Source organism: Panthera leo, chromosome A1 (genome assembly GCF_018350215.1).
Source record: "Panthera leo isolate Ple1 chromosome A1, P.leo_Ple1_pat1.1, whole genome shotgun sequence".
NCBI classification, from domain to species: Eukaryota; Metazoa; Chordata; class Mammalia; order Carnivora; family Felidae; genus Panthera; species Panthera leo.
Genome location: NC_056679.1, coordinates 152,932,977 through 152,949,790, shown reverse-complemented (window position 1 = coordinate 152,949,790; position 16,814 = coordinate 152,932,977). Strand labels below are relative to the sequence as shown.

The window sequence follows — 16,814 nt, the reverse complement described above, 5'->3', positions numbered from 1 at the left end:
TCTCTGCCCCTCCCCTGCTCATGCTCTGTCTATCTCTCTCAAAAAATAAGTAAACATTAAAACAAATTTAAACAGTATTTAAAAAAATCAAAGTAGATAGGTAAACCATTTTGAGGCAACAGTACTTTATCAATAATACACCAATTCTTCCTACAAACTACGGAAATGTTTTTTTTTAGATATTTTATGTCACAAGCTACATATTATAGAATATTTCATGGCACAATGCTTCATCTATTCTAAAAATAAACCAAAAAACATGGATTTGACTAACCTTCTTCTCTAAAATTAATGTTAAGTACAATGTGAATCAGAAGGCAGTGTCCCAACATATAAATCCTGGGTCCTTCTTTCACATCCCCAGACATGAGCAAATTTGTCTGCTAGGACACTGAAGAGTTGTCTGTAATTCTACAGTGCTATAATTAAGACTTGTACAAATTCTGCTGCCAAAAAATCACCAGAGTGGGTGGTGAATGCAGCCAAGTAAACTCTAATTATGGAAGGCGGGTTTTCTAAGATCTTACATACAAGAAGCAAAGGCAAGATCAGACAGCTAAGATAGGTTACCAAGGCAATATAAATAGCCTTGTCAAATTCAATGTAAGCCCCCCTTTGGTAACAGCTGTTACCTCCCAAAGCTCATAGGTACTTTAAAAACGCAATCTGGAATCCTCTGCTCGAATCCAGCACTTAACTGTTCCCCCAAAATAAAGTTATGAAATTTACACATGCCATTTTCACTCCTAGGACCAAAAAAAAAAAAAAAAAAAAAAAAAAAAAAGACAATAGGAGTCCAATATCTCAGATAATTTTCCATCTTAAATTTCAGCTCCTCTACTAGTATTATTTTAAAAACTTCTGTTAGAGTTCAATAAAATGCCTTAAGCACTCTGAAACACAGCATGCAAATCCTAAGTGTACAGCACAATAAATTTACATAACTTGAACATATGCATATAACCAGCAGCACCCAATCAAGAAACAGTATTATTTTGCACTCCAGAAGGGCCCCAACTACCTAGAAAAGGGGAAGTTTTACTTTATAAAATAAATACAAAGTTCTCTCAATAATAATACTATATAATGTCTTCCTACTGTCCGGATCTGTAATTACAGCCTTCAAGTAGATATGATTATGCCTTTCCCCCTTTGCTTGTACAAACATCTATGCCAACCTTTCCCTTCATCAACAAACTGCACGAACTTCTCATTCAAGTCTGACCACAAATATCACCTCCTATATGAAGACTTCCTGGACCTTCACAGAAAAATAAATTAAATCATCATCTACAGTCACATAATACTTTGCAAATAGTCCATGTTTGCGCTTATCTATACATCTACTGTTCTAGACTGTGAGTACTTCATGGACAGGAAAGGCATCTAATTTCATCTTTTGATCTGTTTTCTGTGTTTTAAACCGTGCTTTAAACTTCATGCTATTGGATGACGACATGTTTTTCATGTTCTATCTTCTGCAAGAGAAAACCTGAGTAGTTTTTTCAGAAAAGAACGTTCTACCAAACTGTGTTCTATAATATTAAACCACACAAAATACAGTTGACTCTTTAACAACCTGGGTTTCAACTGTGTGGGTTCACTTACAATGTGGATTTTTTTCAATAAATACAGTATATAGTGTTGGAAATGCATTTTCCTTATGATTTTTTAAATAATATTTTCTTTTCTCTAGCTTGCTTCACTTTAGCGTAAGAATGCAGCATTTAATACATACAACATACAAAACACAGGTTAATCAACTATTTATGTTACCTGTGAGGCTTCCAGTCAACAGTACACTATCAGTAGTTAAGTTTTGGGGGAGACAAGAGTTCTATGCAGATTTGTGACTGCACAGGGAGTCAGTGCCCTGTACCCTATGTTCAAGGGTCAACAGATAAAATATTAGCAGATATTTTAAAATACATATCATCTTAATGCCCTCCACGTAAAAGAATTTGTAACAAAGCATATTTTATTCAAACAGATTAAGGAAAATATGCTAATGTTAATACATGCACACATCAGTAATATATTTGTCACATATAAATTGAGAGTATAATGCTTTGTGATAAGAAGAAGCTATTTTCTTGTAAGGGAGGATATTAAGGTACCTCTGTATAAAACAGTTCACAAAATACACTTTAGGTCCTAATACTGTCATTTCCTCTTACCACACTCTTCCACCCTCCCCTGCTGTACAACTAAACAAGCTTACTTCAGCTACAATGAGATTACACTTTGCTCATATGTTCAATTCAAGGATCACAGAAGAAGAAACATGAACCTCTTGTGAAAGGTAGAAATCCCCGGGCCCTCTTACCTGTGTACCTAAGCTGGCTGCCATCATGTGAGCCAGCAGCTTAGCTGCAAACATGGAGTGCCTGGCACAGAAGATATGGGAAAGGACAGCCAGGCCAAGACCTGCAAGAACAAAAACGTTCACAGGTGGGTTTACAATCCATGAGCAAACAGTAGCGAAGCAAAGTTCTTTGGAACAGGTAAGCATATAAGGCCTGTAGTCTCCCCATGCCGCACAGCATGGAAACAATCATATTTTAATTTTAATCTACTCCATTTTACATGACATATACAATCTTAGCAATTAGGGCCAAAGGACAACGTTAATTTTCAACAGCTACATGTTCACTCCCTTACCAAAAAGATAGCACAAATTAAGCAGATTAATAACTTCATTACGCTTCTGTTTTTCTATGTTTCCACTAGACAAGTTTTACTGTATAAGAAAAGAATCAAATTCCAATCTAATTTTCCAAGAACAGGTGGCTTGGCTAAATAGAGATATTTAGGGAGGTGAATTGGAGTTTTCAGGCAGAAAATTGTGAATAGTACTAACAAAACTCGGGCTTAGTAATTACTCCCTTTTTATCTACTAGGAATAGTTATGTAATTACAACAGTGGTAATTATGAATTTTAAGAGTAACCTTATGCTACTGGGTGCCAAAACCAAAGAACAAAATGTATTCTTTCCTCCTGAGATGACGTTTAACCTAAGCATCTATATTTCTAAGCGGGGTAAAGAAAACTGTTCTTATTTTCTTTAAATGTACTTGAATTCATCTCTTTACACTACTTCAAGGGGATGATTAGAAACTTGGCACTAAAAAAAATACAAAGACACTCAGCATTAACCAACAAATCTTTTATCTTGCAATTTGTATCTATAAATTTCTTTTAGTGCCATGTTTTAAATGCAGAGTATATACATATTTTTTAAATATTTCCTGTTCTAGAATTTAAATGTGCTTCAAATAGTAACCCATTTGGTTTTTCACTTACGCCTTTTCATCCTTCACACCTTTGCTAGAGTTATTTTGTGTGAGAACCATCAAAACGTGACAATTGGCATGTACGTGCTGCTTTGCCATATCATTTGCATGTAGTTTTAACACAGTTTGAACCTCATTTATTAATGCCTCCTTTACAAACAGGAGACGCTGCATTTATTTAAATTTGCTTTCCATTATCTTCTATGAAGTTATGGAACAAACTTTATTTTTTTAAATTTATTTTTAATTTACACATATATTTAAAGAATTTTTTTTAATGTTTATTTATTTTTGAGAGAGAGAGACAGAGACAGAGCACGAGAGGGAGAGGGTAGAGAGAAAGGGAGACACAGAATCCAAAGCAGGCTCCAGGCTCCAGGCTCCGAGCTGTCAGCACAGAGCCCGATGCGGGGCTCAAACCCACATACCATGAGATCATGACCTGAGCTCAAGTCAGACACTTAACTGACTGAGCCACCCAGGTGCCCCATACATATATTTTTTTTTTTTTATACATATATTTTAAATGTTTGTTTATTTTTGAGGAGAGAGAGACAGAGTGCAAGTGGAGGAGGGGCAGAGAGAGAGGGAGACACAGAATTCGAAGCAGGCTCCAGGCTCTGAGCTGCCACCACAGAGCCCAAAGTGGGACTCGAACCCACGAACTGTGAGATCATGCCCTCAGCTGAAGTCAGATGCTTAACCGACTGAGCCACCCGGGCACCCCTGGAGCAAACTTTTAAAATATACCACATGTTGGCCTAAGTGGATTGGGCCTCTGCAAAGTGCCCACAGGGGGCTGATGACTAACTAGTAGTATTCCTTACAGCAATGCCTCTCCTAACTCCTTTTGGTAAAGTTTAGATTTTAATAAGTTAGACAAAGTTCCACATAGGAAGTGAGTCTTTGCATTAGACAAAGCTTTTGGCCTAGAAATTTGGCCAAGAAATCTGACATAATCCATTTTTCGGAAGGCTGCTCTAGGGTGTTCTGGGGCAGGTGTGCAGGTCTCAGGTTGCCTCCAAGATCCACCCACACAGGGACACAGAGTGTCCAGAAACTGCAGTGTCATGCCTGACTTTGCATCTTTACTTAGTCTATAAACTACTGAAGCTAATGCTCTGAACTCACCAACGTTCACCAGGAATTTCTTATGGTGATCAAAGCTAGTTTAAACTCAAGGTTTGGTGTGTGTGTGTAATAAACTGATTTAAAAGCAAGGCCTTGCAAATTTTTTTCGATATAAGCCACATGATCACAAATATGTGCTTTACTGTACGTTTATTGTGGTAGATGCCAACAATGTGAGGCAAGGGGATTAGTGTTGGATAAAGGAGAAATAAACATGAGTCAACTGGTTTTTTTCTAGATCACAAGAAGAGCTTATTCACAGCCTTTTCCCTTAACTTGGTAATTCTCCATTATATTCACTTTTCATGAGATAAATTTAGTACTGTTAAACTTGACCAGCTCAAGAATATTTAATTAAGTATATGAGCTGCAATTAACATGCTAGCATGACACCTGGTGGTAGTCCAGGATTCAAAGCCAGTGGTAAAAAAATGGGCTAGATTTTATTAGCCTAGAACTATAATGCATGATAGTTGTCTGGATGCATTTTTTATTTAGGGAAGAAGAATGGTGCTAAAAAACCTCAAGCACCTGCTCCCCAGCCTTGACAGGCCTTGGGAAAGATGGTGAATATCTTACATTTAAAGAAATGCATGCTTCAGTTCTCAAGTTCCTGAAGCACTATATGCTAAGTACTTAACTTTTATTTTCTTATCTGATATCAAAAAGCTGCATTTAGCATACGTGATTTAAATTTACAAGTCAGTCGTTTCTTTTTTTAAGTTATAACAATGTTTGGTTTAAATTCAACAAGTAAATCACAGGGTATAAAGTGTTATAACTATAAATAGAATGTTTTTAAAAAAATAATAAAGTGTAACAATTCCAGTTATTACCTAAAGGTACGCTAAACAGCTTTTTAAAAAATTGACTCTTTGGCCATTATGCGGAAATAACAAGCAGCTAACTGGATAATTTTCCTTTACTTTTTTTCCTAGCACAATGTAGGTTATGTAATCAATTGGAAAAGAGCTATTAATTAGTTCCCTAACACAAACGACTTTTCTATATTATTAGAAAGTGAAGGAAAAGATAAATTACCCTTAACAAAGTAACACTGATAATATTTGATTTAGAGAATAAAAACTCTAATGAACTAACTAGATTGTTTTTCTAACATCAAACTGGACCAAATATTTTATTGAGCTACACAATATCAGAATGTTTATAATGTGTATAAACATACATAATGTTTGTATATGAATATGCATACCCAGTAAACATATCTATCATTTGACATCCCTTAAGAATAGGGTATACCTTGGGAATGCAAGCTGGTGCAGCCACTCTGGAAAACAGTATGGAGGTTCCTCAAAAAACTAAAAATAGAACTACCCTACGACCCAGCAATTGCACTACTAGGCATTTATCCAAGGGATACAGGTGTGCTGTTTTGAAGGGACACATGCACCCCCATGTTTATAGCAGAACTGTCAACAATAGCCAAAGTATGGAAAGAGCCCAAATGTCCATCGATAGATGAATGGATAAAGAAGATGTGGTATATATATATACATACATATATGTATATACACATACATACATACATACAATGGAGTATTACTCGGCAATCAAAAAAGAATGAAATCTTGCCATTTGCAACTGCGTGGATGGAACTGGAGGGTATTATGCTAAGTGAAATTACCCAGTCAGAGACTTCACTCATATGAGGACTAAGAGACAAAACAGATGAACATAAGGGAAGGGAAACAAAAATAATATGAAAATAGGGAGGGGGACAAAACAGAAGAGACTCTTAAATATGGAGAACAAACTGAGGGTTACTGGAGGGGTTGTGGGGGGGGAGGCTAAATGGGTGAGGGGCACTAAGGAATCTACTTCTGAAATCATTGTTGCACTATATGTTAACTAATTTGGATATAAATTTAAAAAAATTAAAATTAAAACTAAAAAAAAAGAATAGGATACACTTTCCAAGTTACTGATCTAAATATCAATGTTTTTTTTTGCCATGAAATTTCTTTTAAGTGTTCATAACTTTTGTATCTACCTATGTATCTGTCTCTATCTTCTCTATGGATAAATCTCAACAAAACCACACGCTCACTATACATTATTAAATCAATTACTAGGTTGTTACCTTCATTTTTTTTTCTATTTTCCCACCTAATGCTAGCTGTAACTGTTCCTTTTTTTAATTCTTGTGGCTTATCTCTAATGACTCCCACATTTCTCTCCTCTGAGCATGGTGCCTCTTGGTTACTGCTACTAATAAGCTAAAGGCAGGAAAACAAAATTGTCAAGCCTGAAAAGTTTTCTCTGTTGAACAAAAGTCAATATGAACCACCTTAGAGAACACAGTTCTATGTGTTTGGGGAGAGGATTTCTTACAGAGGGATGAGGGTCAGGAGACTAGCCTCCAGAAAATCAGAGTGTTAAACCTGAGAGGTTCAATAACCACATGTGTTTATCTACATTTTAATTAGTTAAAATTAAATAGAATGAAAAATTCAGTTCTTCACTTGTTCCAGTCACTTGTTCCAGTCATATTCTGAAGGCTCAATAACACATGTGACCAGTGGCTACTATATTGGACAGTGCAAAGCATTTTGATCATTGCAGCAAGATACACTGGAGAGTGCTGTGTTTAAATGTCCTGTCCTGAGTGAAAGGAAAAAAAGAATATGCTGTATTTCAGAAGAATTTTTATTAAAAATGGCTAAAATGAGAGAAGGTTTGGGACTTGAAAGTAGGATGTTGACTTACATAATCACAAGAACACGTAATTGTTGGAGGATGTCACATCAACAACATATATTCATTTATTTACTAACTTAACCACTAACTATAAACTGCTACACATCAGGGGCTGTGTTGGGCAACGAAGACACAGTGTTGAAAAAGGTAGTTACTTGCTGCTCTCCCACCTTATCTCTACATTTCTACCTGTACCTCCTCCCAGACACAGACTGGTTTATGAAAGGTCAGAGATCACAATTCTGTGCAAAGAGATGTGCAAGAAAACATTCTGGGTGGTTTTCAGGGAAGTTTTCATTGCTCTTAAAACAAGATCAAGTAAGTGCTTTTCCTTTGGCAAGCCTAGACACTTGTGCAATGCTGAGAGTTGCAGCTAGCTCAAGACCATGTAGGGCAAGACAGAAAACAAAATCTTTGAGGAGAGCAATACAGAAAAACAAGAAGGGGGTGGGCCTCTGATGACACCACTGAGGTCCTGAATTAATCCACCCTGAACTCTATTTATTTATTTAAGAAATTCGAATTGTCTTCTGCTAACTTGCACCAAGTTCATCTTAAATATGTCCTGTATGTCTAGAGAAATCCACTATTTTTATGCCATATCAGAATTAAAACTAAGCTTTCTGACTCACTATCTGCAACTTTCTCTTCAAATGGCTTTAAAAAGATTCTTACTTATTGTTTTCTATTCATGTTAGTAACTCCTCCATTTGATAGTTAAAATGAAGCTGTTTTGATATACCTTCCCCCATAATCATAAGGCTATTTTAGGACAGTGATTACAGTGAATATAAACGATATTTTTGGAAGAATGTGACACAAAAATTTTTTTTTAAAATCTCTAACTTTGAAAAGTATTTTGAAATGAATGGGTGGCATATGGTAAAGGTATTTTTTTTCTGGAAAAACTATCAGAATTTCAGCTTGTAAAACATAAAAGGCATAACTAGAATAGTCTTTCAGTTTAATATACCTTGGACAAAAGAAAAAGCATGCTTCAAAGGACTTTGGATTGTACTGATTTATTTATCCTGTCTTATTATTTAGCAATTTATAGACAATTATTTTGTTCCTTAACTGAAAAATTGACATTGTGCTGACATGTATATACTTAGTAATCTGTACAGTAAATAAAACCATTACCCATGTAAAAGGGAAAGCTTTAGTTTGACTAATGTGCTAAATGATTTCTCCACTGTAAGAGAACAAAAAAAGAACAATAAATAAACGTGAAGTCTGTAACTCATCTTTAATCTCAGCTTAAAAGCCCTCCAAACACAGGAGACTTAAGAGCAAGGGCATCACGTAAGACCTAGTTCACATACTGATATTAAAACTGAAATGGATTATGGAATGTTACAGGTCTTGTTAAGATCCCAAGGCCACAGGAATTGTATTTAAAGTTAAAATCAGAATGATTCCAATCCAATAGTCTATCCTACTACAACATCAACAGACTTACAAGAAGCAGGAGAGGCTTCTTTGACATTATTCTCCAGATAGTACCATGTACTTCAAACCATGCTTTAGGTTCCTTAACAAGTACACTCTGAAAATTATGGTGTTATGGCATCATTATCTAACATTATTTTAAGTTGCATTTCTTCTAAGTCACCTTTCCAAGTGACTTTCATACTGTTACACCTAAGTGCACGTTTATGTTTTACTTGTCCTATCTTTTTGGCTTCAAAAGATAACCTTTGTTCAATTTCTTGAAATCTGTTAAACTCGTTTACAATTTTTTAAAGCCGCAGGTATATATAAACCCTCATCTTTCATCTTCCAAAGCTGAAGATTACTAAACTTTTTGACCTGTATGGCCATTTCACACACTTTGATCATTTAAGGTGTTCTGCTGGAGTGCAATAAGCAGACATATAGAACTAAAACAGAAACACTGTGATCCATCCTGGCTTAAAGGATTTATTACTTCATATGTAATTGTATGTTGGCATGTTTCATGAAAAGAGCTGGTCAGACTGCTTCCAAATTTAGATGGATTTCTGATAGGGTCTGACATAAATTATAAAATGTGCATGTAAGATACACAAAATTCTCATCTCTAGTTCCTGGGGGCCATCAGAAGGATAGATGGAAATCTTCCTCCCATAAAGGTAGAAACAGATACAAACACAGGACTTTATGTCTCCTGCTCTACAGAACACGCTGTATACATTACAATATGCTGTGGACAGGGGTGCCTGCGTGACTCTGTCGGGTCAGGCCTCCAAATCTTGATTTTGGATCAGGTCATGAGCTCACAGTTCATGAGTTTAAACCCCACATGGGGCTCTGCGCTGACAGTGTAGAGCCTGCTTGGGATTCTATCTCTCTCCCTTCTCTCTCTGCCCCTCCCTTGCTTGTGTGTGCATGTGTGTGTACTCTCTCTCAAAATAAATACATACATACATACATACATAAACAAACGAACATTAAAAAAATATGTTGTGGACAGAGGGGGAAAGACCCGATAATTTCAAATATGACTCTAAGTCAAAAGTAATAAAATCAAACACTGATATTCAGGTATTGGTTCTCAAATACCTGAGCAAATCTATGTACTCTTTTCTAGACTGAATTGGAAAAAATATCTATTAACAATTCTTCTAGGAAATATGTTATTGTCCTGCTAGTCTTCTACAGAATCACGATAATATTCTCTCTTTAGTTTTTAAAACTCTGTTTTGATGTTCAATACTTAGAGCAAGCAAGGGATTTTGTGGCGTCATAGCAGCACTTGAGTTTATGTCCCTAAGGAAATATATAAAATTACATCCAGATTTTACTGCAGCATTTTACCTTTTGGCTTTATTTTATGTCTATGAAATTTCAGTAAATATACTAGCAATAAAATCAAGTAGGATGTCTCCATCTGATTTGGGAACTATGTGGACCTAGAAGAATCTATCAAGCAAGAAATGTTATCCTTATGAAAGATGTTATTAAGAATAAGAAAGTAACTTTTGCTATTGAATATGTTAGACTTAAACTTAACATAAATTAAGGGAAATGTATATTCTTATAAAATGAAATTATAATGGAAAGATTTTTAAATCCTCAGGACAAAGAATATTAATTAATTACTTGTGTCTACCTCCACAAAAGTTTCGTAATAAAGATTATTGTTTCCATACCAAGTAAAAAAGACACAAACGTAGTAATAATCACATTTACAGACAAAACATTATTAAAGTAGGAGATCAGAAATTTCTGAGTTAGTATGTTTACCACCCTATTATATTAATACACTTTAAAGTCATATATTATGGGCAAAGAAACCTCGGTATATAGAGAAACTAATTTGTCCCATATCCCACACCTGGCCACTGGCAGAACCAGGATTTGAACCCAGGGAATCTGCCTCCTATACCTAGTTGTCTGTATAACACACTGTTTACAGAAGCAGCAGGGGGCTGTAAAAGATGACTCAGGGCATGGAATAAGCAAGGGTAGGGAAGAGAAATATAGTTAAAGGAATTCTCAGACTCCTGCCCATATAATCAATACAGCAAATGAGAAAAGTTCTATACTTATTAAAAATTAAGGTACAGGTAAATAGTTTGACAGACATTAATACCAGTGAGGTTCCTATTCCTGCCAGAAAAGGGTTCTACATGTAAAAGATGAAAGACTATTTTTTACAGAGTGATTGAGTATATTCACAGCTCATAGGTTGTATGCGTGTTTTTTTATTCTTAAGTTTATTTATTTATTTTGAGTAAGAGGGTGTGAGCATTAGCAGGGGAGGGGCAGGAAGAGAGGAAGTGAGAGAATCCCAAGCAGGCTCCACACTGTCAGTGCAGAGCCCGATGCAGTGCTCAAGCCCACGAACAGTGAGATCATGACCTGAGCCAAAATTGAGAATTGGACACTTAACCAACTAAGCCACCCAGGCATCCCTATGTTTGTTTTTTTAATGAAAATACAAAATGCTTATAATTTATGTCAGACCACATCGAACACTGTATATTATGTCTCATATAATCCTGACATTCTACTGCAGAACCAGCCCTCTACATCATAACACTAAGAACTATATCCTTCCCTACTATCTTTTTAAAAACAATTTTTTACTGTTTATTTATTTTTGAGAAAGACAGAGAGAGAGACAGAGTGTGAGTGGGGGAGGGCCAAAGAGAGAAGGAGACACAGAATTCGAAACAGGCTCCATGCTCTGAGCTGTCAGTGCAGAGCCCGATGTAGGGCTCGAATTCATGAACCATGAGATAATGACCTGAGCCGAAGTCAGATGCTTAAGCAACTGAGCTACCCAGGTGCCCCTATTCTTCCCTACTATCTAGCTTCTATCTCACACTGTCTTGTATATTCCTTATGAGTTGGAACTGTCTTGTTCTTTATAATATCTTATTACATTATTATATTGTATCTTGTATTATACCTTTGTTATTCATTATGTCAGTACCAAGTTGGCCTTCCATAAATACCCACTGTATGAATTAATGAATAAGACAATGGTAAAATTCATTTCCCCCTAGTACTAATGAATTACAGTATATTTGCATCTTGCAAACATGGGAAAACAGACTTTCATTCTTATAAATATTCAAAATTATTGACTCTAAAATACCATAACTGACCTGAGATACATATAAATCCAGAAGAGAAAAAAGCTTCATTGTATGAAGATAAGTTGTCAGTCTCGGCGTAGACCGCATGCATGGACATGTATGAACAGGCACATTCCACGTAGTCTGAAGTGTCCTCAACCACTTTGCAAAACTGACTGTCAGACAACCAGCTAGGGAAAAAACACAACGGTCACTACTGCTCTTTTATCAACACTTAGGGTATTGAGATGGCTTTTAAAGTAAAATTAACTTACTGAACTTAAGTGTTCTTTACTCAATCATTTAGCATACCAATTTTCAAGAAAAAAACACTGGAGGGAATATCTTGTCTAAGACATGACACAACAGATCCCACAAGATACCCCAAGAAGCAGCCTAAATACTAACCAAACCTGCAGAAGCATTCCTGATACCAAAGCAGCCAGTCCTCTCAAGAGAGCAGTGCCAGCACTTAATCTAAAGCAAACACACCCCAGTGCAGATGCACTCTTCCCTAGCATTCAAAAATACCAAAAGATGGACAGAGCCACTACATGTGTAGTCTTCACCCTTCTTCAAACAATTCCTTGTAATTTTTTTTGTTTATTTATTTATTTTTGAGAGAGAGAGAGAGAGAGAGAGAGAGAGAGAGAGAGAGAAAGCATGCATGCACGCTAAAGCAGGGGAGGGGCAGAGAGAGGGACAAAGAGAATCCCAAGAAGACTCCTCACTGCTAGCTTGGAGCCCAATGTGGGGCTCGAACTCAAGAACCGTGAGATCATGACATGAGCCAAAACCAAGAGTCAGTTGCTTAACCTAAGGAGGTACCCAGGCGCCCCAATTCCTTTGAACCACATAAATTACTTAAAAGATTTTCTATGTTTCTTTCTTCATTTTTGTTTAAATTTTGAAGCCAGTTATATTTCATAAATGTTCTCCAGCATTCTTTCAAAAGTTTCCTTCTATAATATCTTGCTTTTAACACAAAAACTTTGTAATGATTACAGCAAATACAGGGTTAGATGCCAAGCCTTGTGATCATTCCTCAGTGACTCTAGGTTGAGCCTCCTCCCTTTGATAGTGCCTCTTGAATCCTTTACTTTTCTAAGGACATAAAACTTCTTAGCCCCAACAGCAGATTCAAGTTTGAAGCATTCATTATTAGTTATGTATCAAGGATGGCACAGTATCTATGTATTAAGTTTAAGATCTCTCACCAGGCATTCGAAATTTCAACTGAAAAGATTTTTACACAAAGAAAAAGACTAACCAGAATTTTGCTGTTTGGAGGACAGCTACCCAACACAGCTGTTAAATGTATTTAGAATTTTAGTCTGTGCAGGTGAAAGTCAGAAATAAATAGAGCCTAGTGACTAAGCCCTCTGGGCCAGCCATGCCTGACCCTACAGCACTGATGGAGCTTCAGGCATTAGAACTGCTCAGAAACTGGAGGCCCTAGGCCAAGGAGATTCTACAGAAGAATCATTCTCTTCTTCTCATTCCTGTGCATGGTTTAATTCTAAAGTGTACTCTAAGCCACATGTGGACTAGAATTATAAATTCCTGCTAATTCCTCTAAACACAGAGCATCAGATTCAGAACTATAAGCCAGATGGAAGAGGCAGAAAGAATCTCCTTTCCTGCCCAACAAATTAACCAATAAACAAAGGAAGGTTATGTGAATTGAGTAGAACTCACACTAGGTCCAATGAGAGCAGTTATAATAAAGAAGTAATGTGTTAAACACATCTTTAAATTGTTGGGCTCCACTTGCTACCTGCATAATGCCAATTTCCAATGCTGCTTTGTCATTTTATTGCAGGGATTTTTCTCCACTCTAAAGTCTCACCTGAGGCTACCCTGTATGTTCAGTACAAAAATTGGGCTCAACGGTGGCAGAATGGGGAAGGACTGAATTTTTATTTTAAAGAATTATTAAGTACCTTGCAGCAGCCTGATTCCAAAGGAGACACAGAGACGTGTGGGGAATAATCCTGGGCTCAGCAGCATAAATCCTATAGAGAACTTCATTGTTGTCAGTCAAGAGTTGTGAACTCTGACCTTTCACACTCAAAGATAGTACCTGTAATGACAAAAAAGACAGAAAAATGGTGTTTTAAAATCAAAGGAAAAATCAATTCTGAACTTTGATTCATTTTCCTAGTCACTTAAATCACTTGCTTACTGCCACTACTGAAATAATTAGCTTACTTAGGAATGCAGGGAATCTGACTGGTTTTTCATTGCAAACATTTTACCTCCACTTGAGTTACCGAGCCATCTTCTGCAGACAATGCTCACTTTAACTGTCTGGCTTCATCATGAGTGGGGAACAGAATATGATATAATATTAGTGAAGGCTACATTTTTCACTTTCCCCACTATATATATTTTCCTCAAGAAAACATGAAGGAGCTATTTCCAACTATATTTGAGACTGCACATTCTACAAATAAGTTCATGAAGATGGGACATGTTTCATAATTAGCTCACCATGTGCAGTCCTGACCACAAATCTGATCGAGCAAATGCATTCTGAGGAGTGTGTCTACTAAGGAAAAATCAGATTCTAACCACAGAATTCTTTAAGTCATAGATTACCTTATTTTTCAGGGCATGAAGACTGTTTCCAGTTATAAACCACTGTTGGCTGCTATACTCTGTAAACTGGACTAATTCACAAGTCCTTTTTCCAGCCATTATTTCTGCATCTGGAACCTCCAATAACCTCTCTGGAACTCGAATATAATCACCTTCTTTTCCTTCAAACTTGTGCCCATTGATTTGTTGAGGATACCAGTGAAGAGCCAGTATGGACAAATAGGGGCAACTGTTAAGGATGGTCTTGCTTCTGTAACAGAGAAGCAAAAGGCTGTGAAAAAAATGGCACGCATTTACGTACTCATATGCACTTCTATCTGTTAAAATGTATTACACAGGGGCTCTGTTCTTTATGCACAACCATGACATTACCAACCCAGAAGCAGTAAAGACAATGTGCTTTCAGTTCTTTTATGGTTAACTGTCAGGAAGGATTGTTTTCCACAGAACTTTCGGCATCCTTTTCCTGATTCCCCTTGTAATCCAAAACACGGGTTTTAGAAAGCTGAGAGCTATTTCACGGATATCAGATACAATCTGTGTCTTTTCTGTGTTAGTCACATCAGCATTGGTGGAATGGGTTGAGGAAAGGGTGCACCATTATACTGAAACCTCTGCTTTATTTAAGAATACTGTAAACCTTATACACCCAGAGCCACGTTTTCATCAAGGGTTTACCTCATCTCTTTCTGCTCCATCAGAGCATTTCAAATCCAACCATGTGACTGGTAAGAGAAACTGCCTAGAGCTGGGATCTTTATCCATTCAACAACTCTGTTTTAAACACCCTAGGCATAAGATGGGCTTAGTGAAAGTGCTTCCAAACCTCAGTGTGTGTTGAAATCACTTGGAAGCTTGTTTGAAAATACAGATTTCTAAATCACATCCCAGACTTACTAAATGAGAATCCTTGCCTGGAGAGGAGGTTAGGGGTCCTACAAATCTTTTTTTTTTTTTTTTTTTAACTTAATTTATTTATTGTGAGAGAGCATGAGCAGGGGAAGAGCAGAGAGAAAGGAAGAGAGAGAATCCCAAGCTCTCTCTCCACGCTGACAGCACAGAGCCTGATGCAGGGCTCGATACCATGAGATTATGACCTGAGCTGAAATCCAAGTGTCAGATGTTTAGCTGACTGAGCCACCCAGGGGCCGGCCCCTCCAATCTTTTTTAACCCCCAAAGAATGTAATAAATCCTGTCTTGGACCCATCATAGTTACAAAGAAGAGATACAAAGATGAATCAGATCTGAAACCTGCCTAAAAAAATTTGGAGAATATTATGATTTTAGGGTAAAAATTATGCTGGGAGATGGAACTGAGAATTTTAAATAGAAGATTTAAGGAAGAAAAGGAAAGGAGGGGAGGGCTTTTTCTCTAGTTATATTCTCTCTCTTAAAAAAAATCTTCCAGGGGCGCCTGCGTGGCTCAGTCGGTTGAGCGTCCGACTTCGGCTCAGGTCATGATCTCATGGTCCGTGAGTTCCAGCCCCGCGTCGGGCTCTGTGCTGACAGCTCAGAGCCTGGAACCTGTTTCAGATTCTGTGTCTCCCTCTCTCTCTGACCCTCCCCCGTTCATGCTCTGTCTCTCTCTGTCTCAAAAATAAATAAACGTTAAAAAAAATTTTTTTTTTAAATCTTCCATAATTTTAACTACCACATTTGAATCAGTGCCTTCAAATATCTATCTTTAATCCAGTCATTCACGTAAGCTCTAGACCCCTGTTGTACAGGACTCCTTAATCATCTCAAGCTGTGTAAACCACCCACACCTTCACAACAGCTCACCAAAACCTCATCTCTTAATATCCTCATTCAGCCTCTCACATCTTCACTGGTGACTCGAAGCTAAAAGCTGCAGCCCCTGCCCAGGTACAATGCCGCTGAGACCAGCGGCTACATGGCTGCATACCTTTTGCCCATTCTCCCTGGAATCTAATGAGATTTAGTCCATCAGTGTCATCCTGGATGCCATTACCTTGGGATACTGAGACCTATCTAGCATGCACTGGCTCTACCCAGCTTTGACACTACAGTGCCAAATTCCTGGCCCATCTGTCTGGCAAATAACTATACTCCCCCTGATACTTTAACCTCCTATATCTACACCATTCTACCACACTCACTTTAATCAATCCCACAGTCTGTTTGACACCCCAGCTGATGTGAAAGGGGGAGAACCCCACATTAACATGTAGAATGGTACCACTACAAATCCACTGACCAACTGCAGCTGGGCCCTCAATACACTGACATTGTTTTAACTTGGCTTCCAATTGTTCTAGATGCCATCATTCTCCTCAGCATCCCTGCTCAATTCCCAAATCCTTCACCCTCAGTAGCTGCCAATGAATACTGCTTAAGACAATGTATAAATAACACATATTGGAATGGTCAACAACTTTAGAGTTTTCCAAGTAAAAAATCTGGTGTTGATTACTCTCTTATTTTTGAAGTTTAATTTGTCACCTATATGGTAATTTTACCACTAAATTGTTTTCGAAGTA

At 37.2% G+C, this 16,814-nt stretch overlaps 1 protein-coding gene across 1 annotated transcript in view; it reads right to left on the bottom strand.

Moving 5' to 3' along the window:
• ADGRV1 (adhesion G protein-coupled receptor V1) overlaps nucleotides 1-16,814 on the bottom strand; it is a 559,991-nt gene that overhangs the window by 309,805 nt on the left and 233,372 nt on the right. The window contains exons 81-84 of the mRNA XM_042956013.1: nucleotides 14,313-14,562; nucleotides 13,655-13,794; nucleotides 11,742-11,902; nucleotides 2,327-2,427 (exon numbers count right to left, since the gene is read on the bottom strand). Coding sequence (XP_042811947.1) covers nucleotides 2,327-2,427; nucleotides 11,742-11,902; nucleotides 13,655-13,794; nucleotides 14,313-14,562 — 652 coding nt within the window. The remainder of the gene's footprint in view (nucleotides 1-2,326; nucleotides 2,428-11,741; nucleotides 11,903-13,654; nucleotides 13,795-14,312; nucleotides 14,563-16,814) is intronic.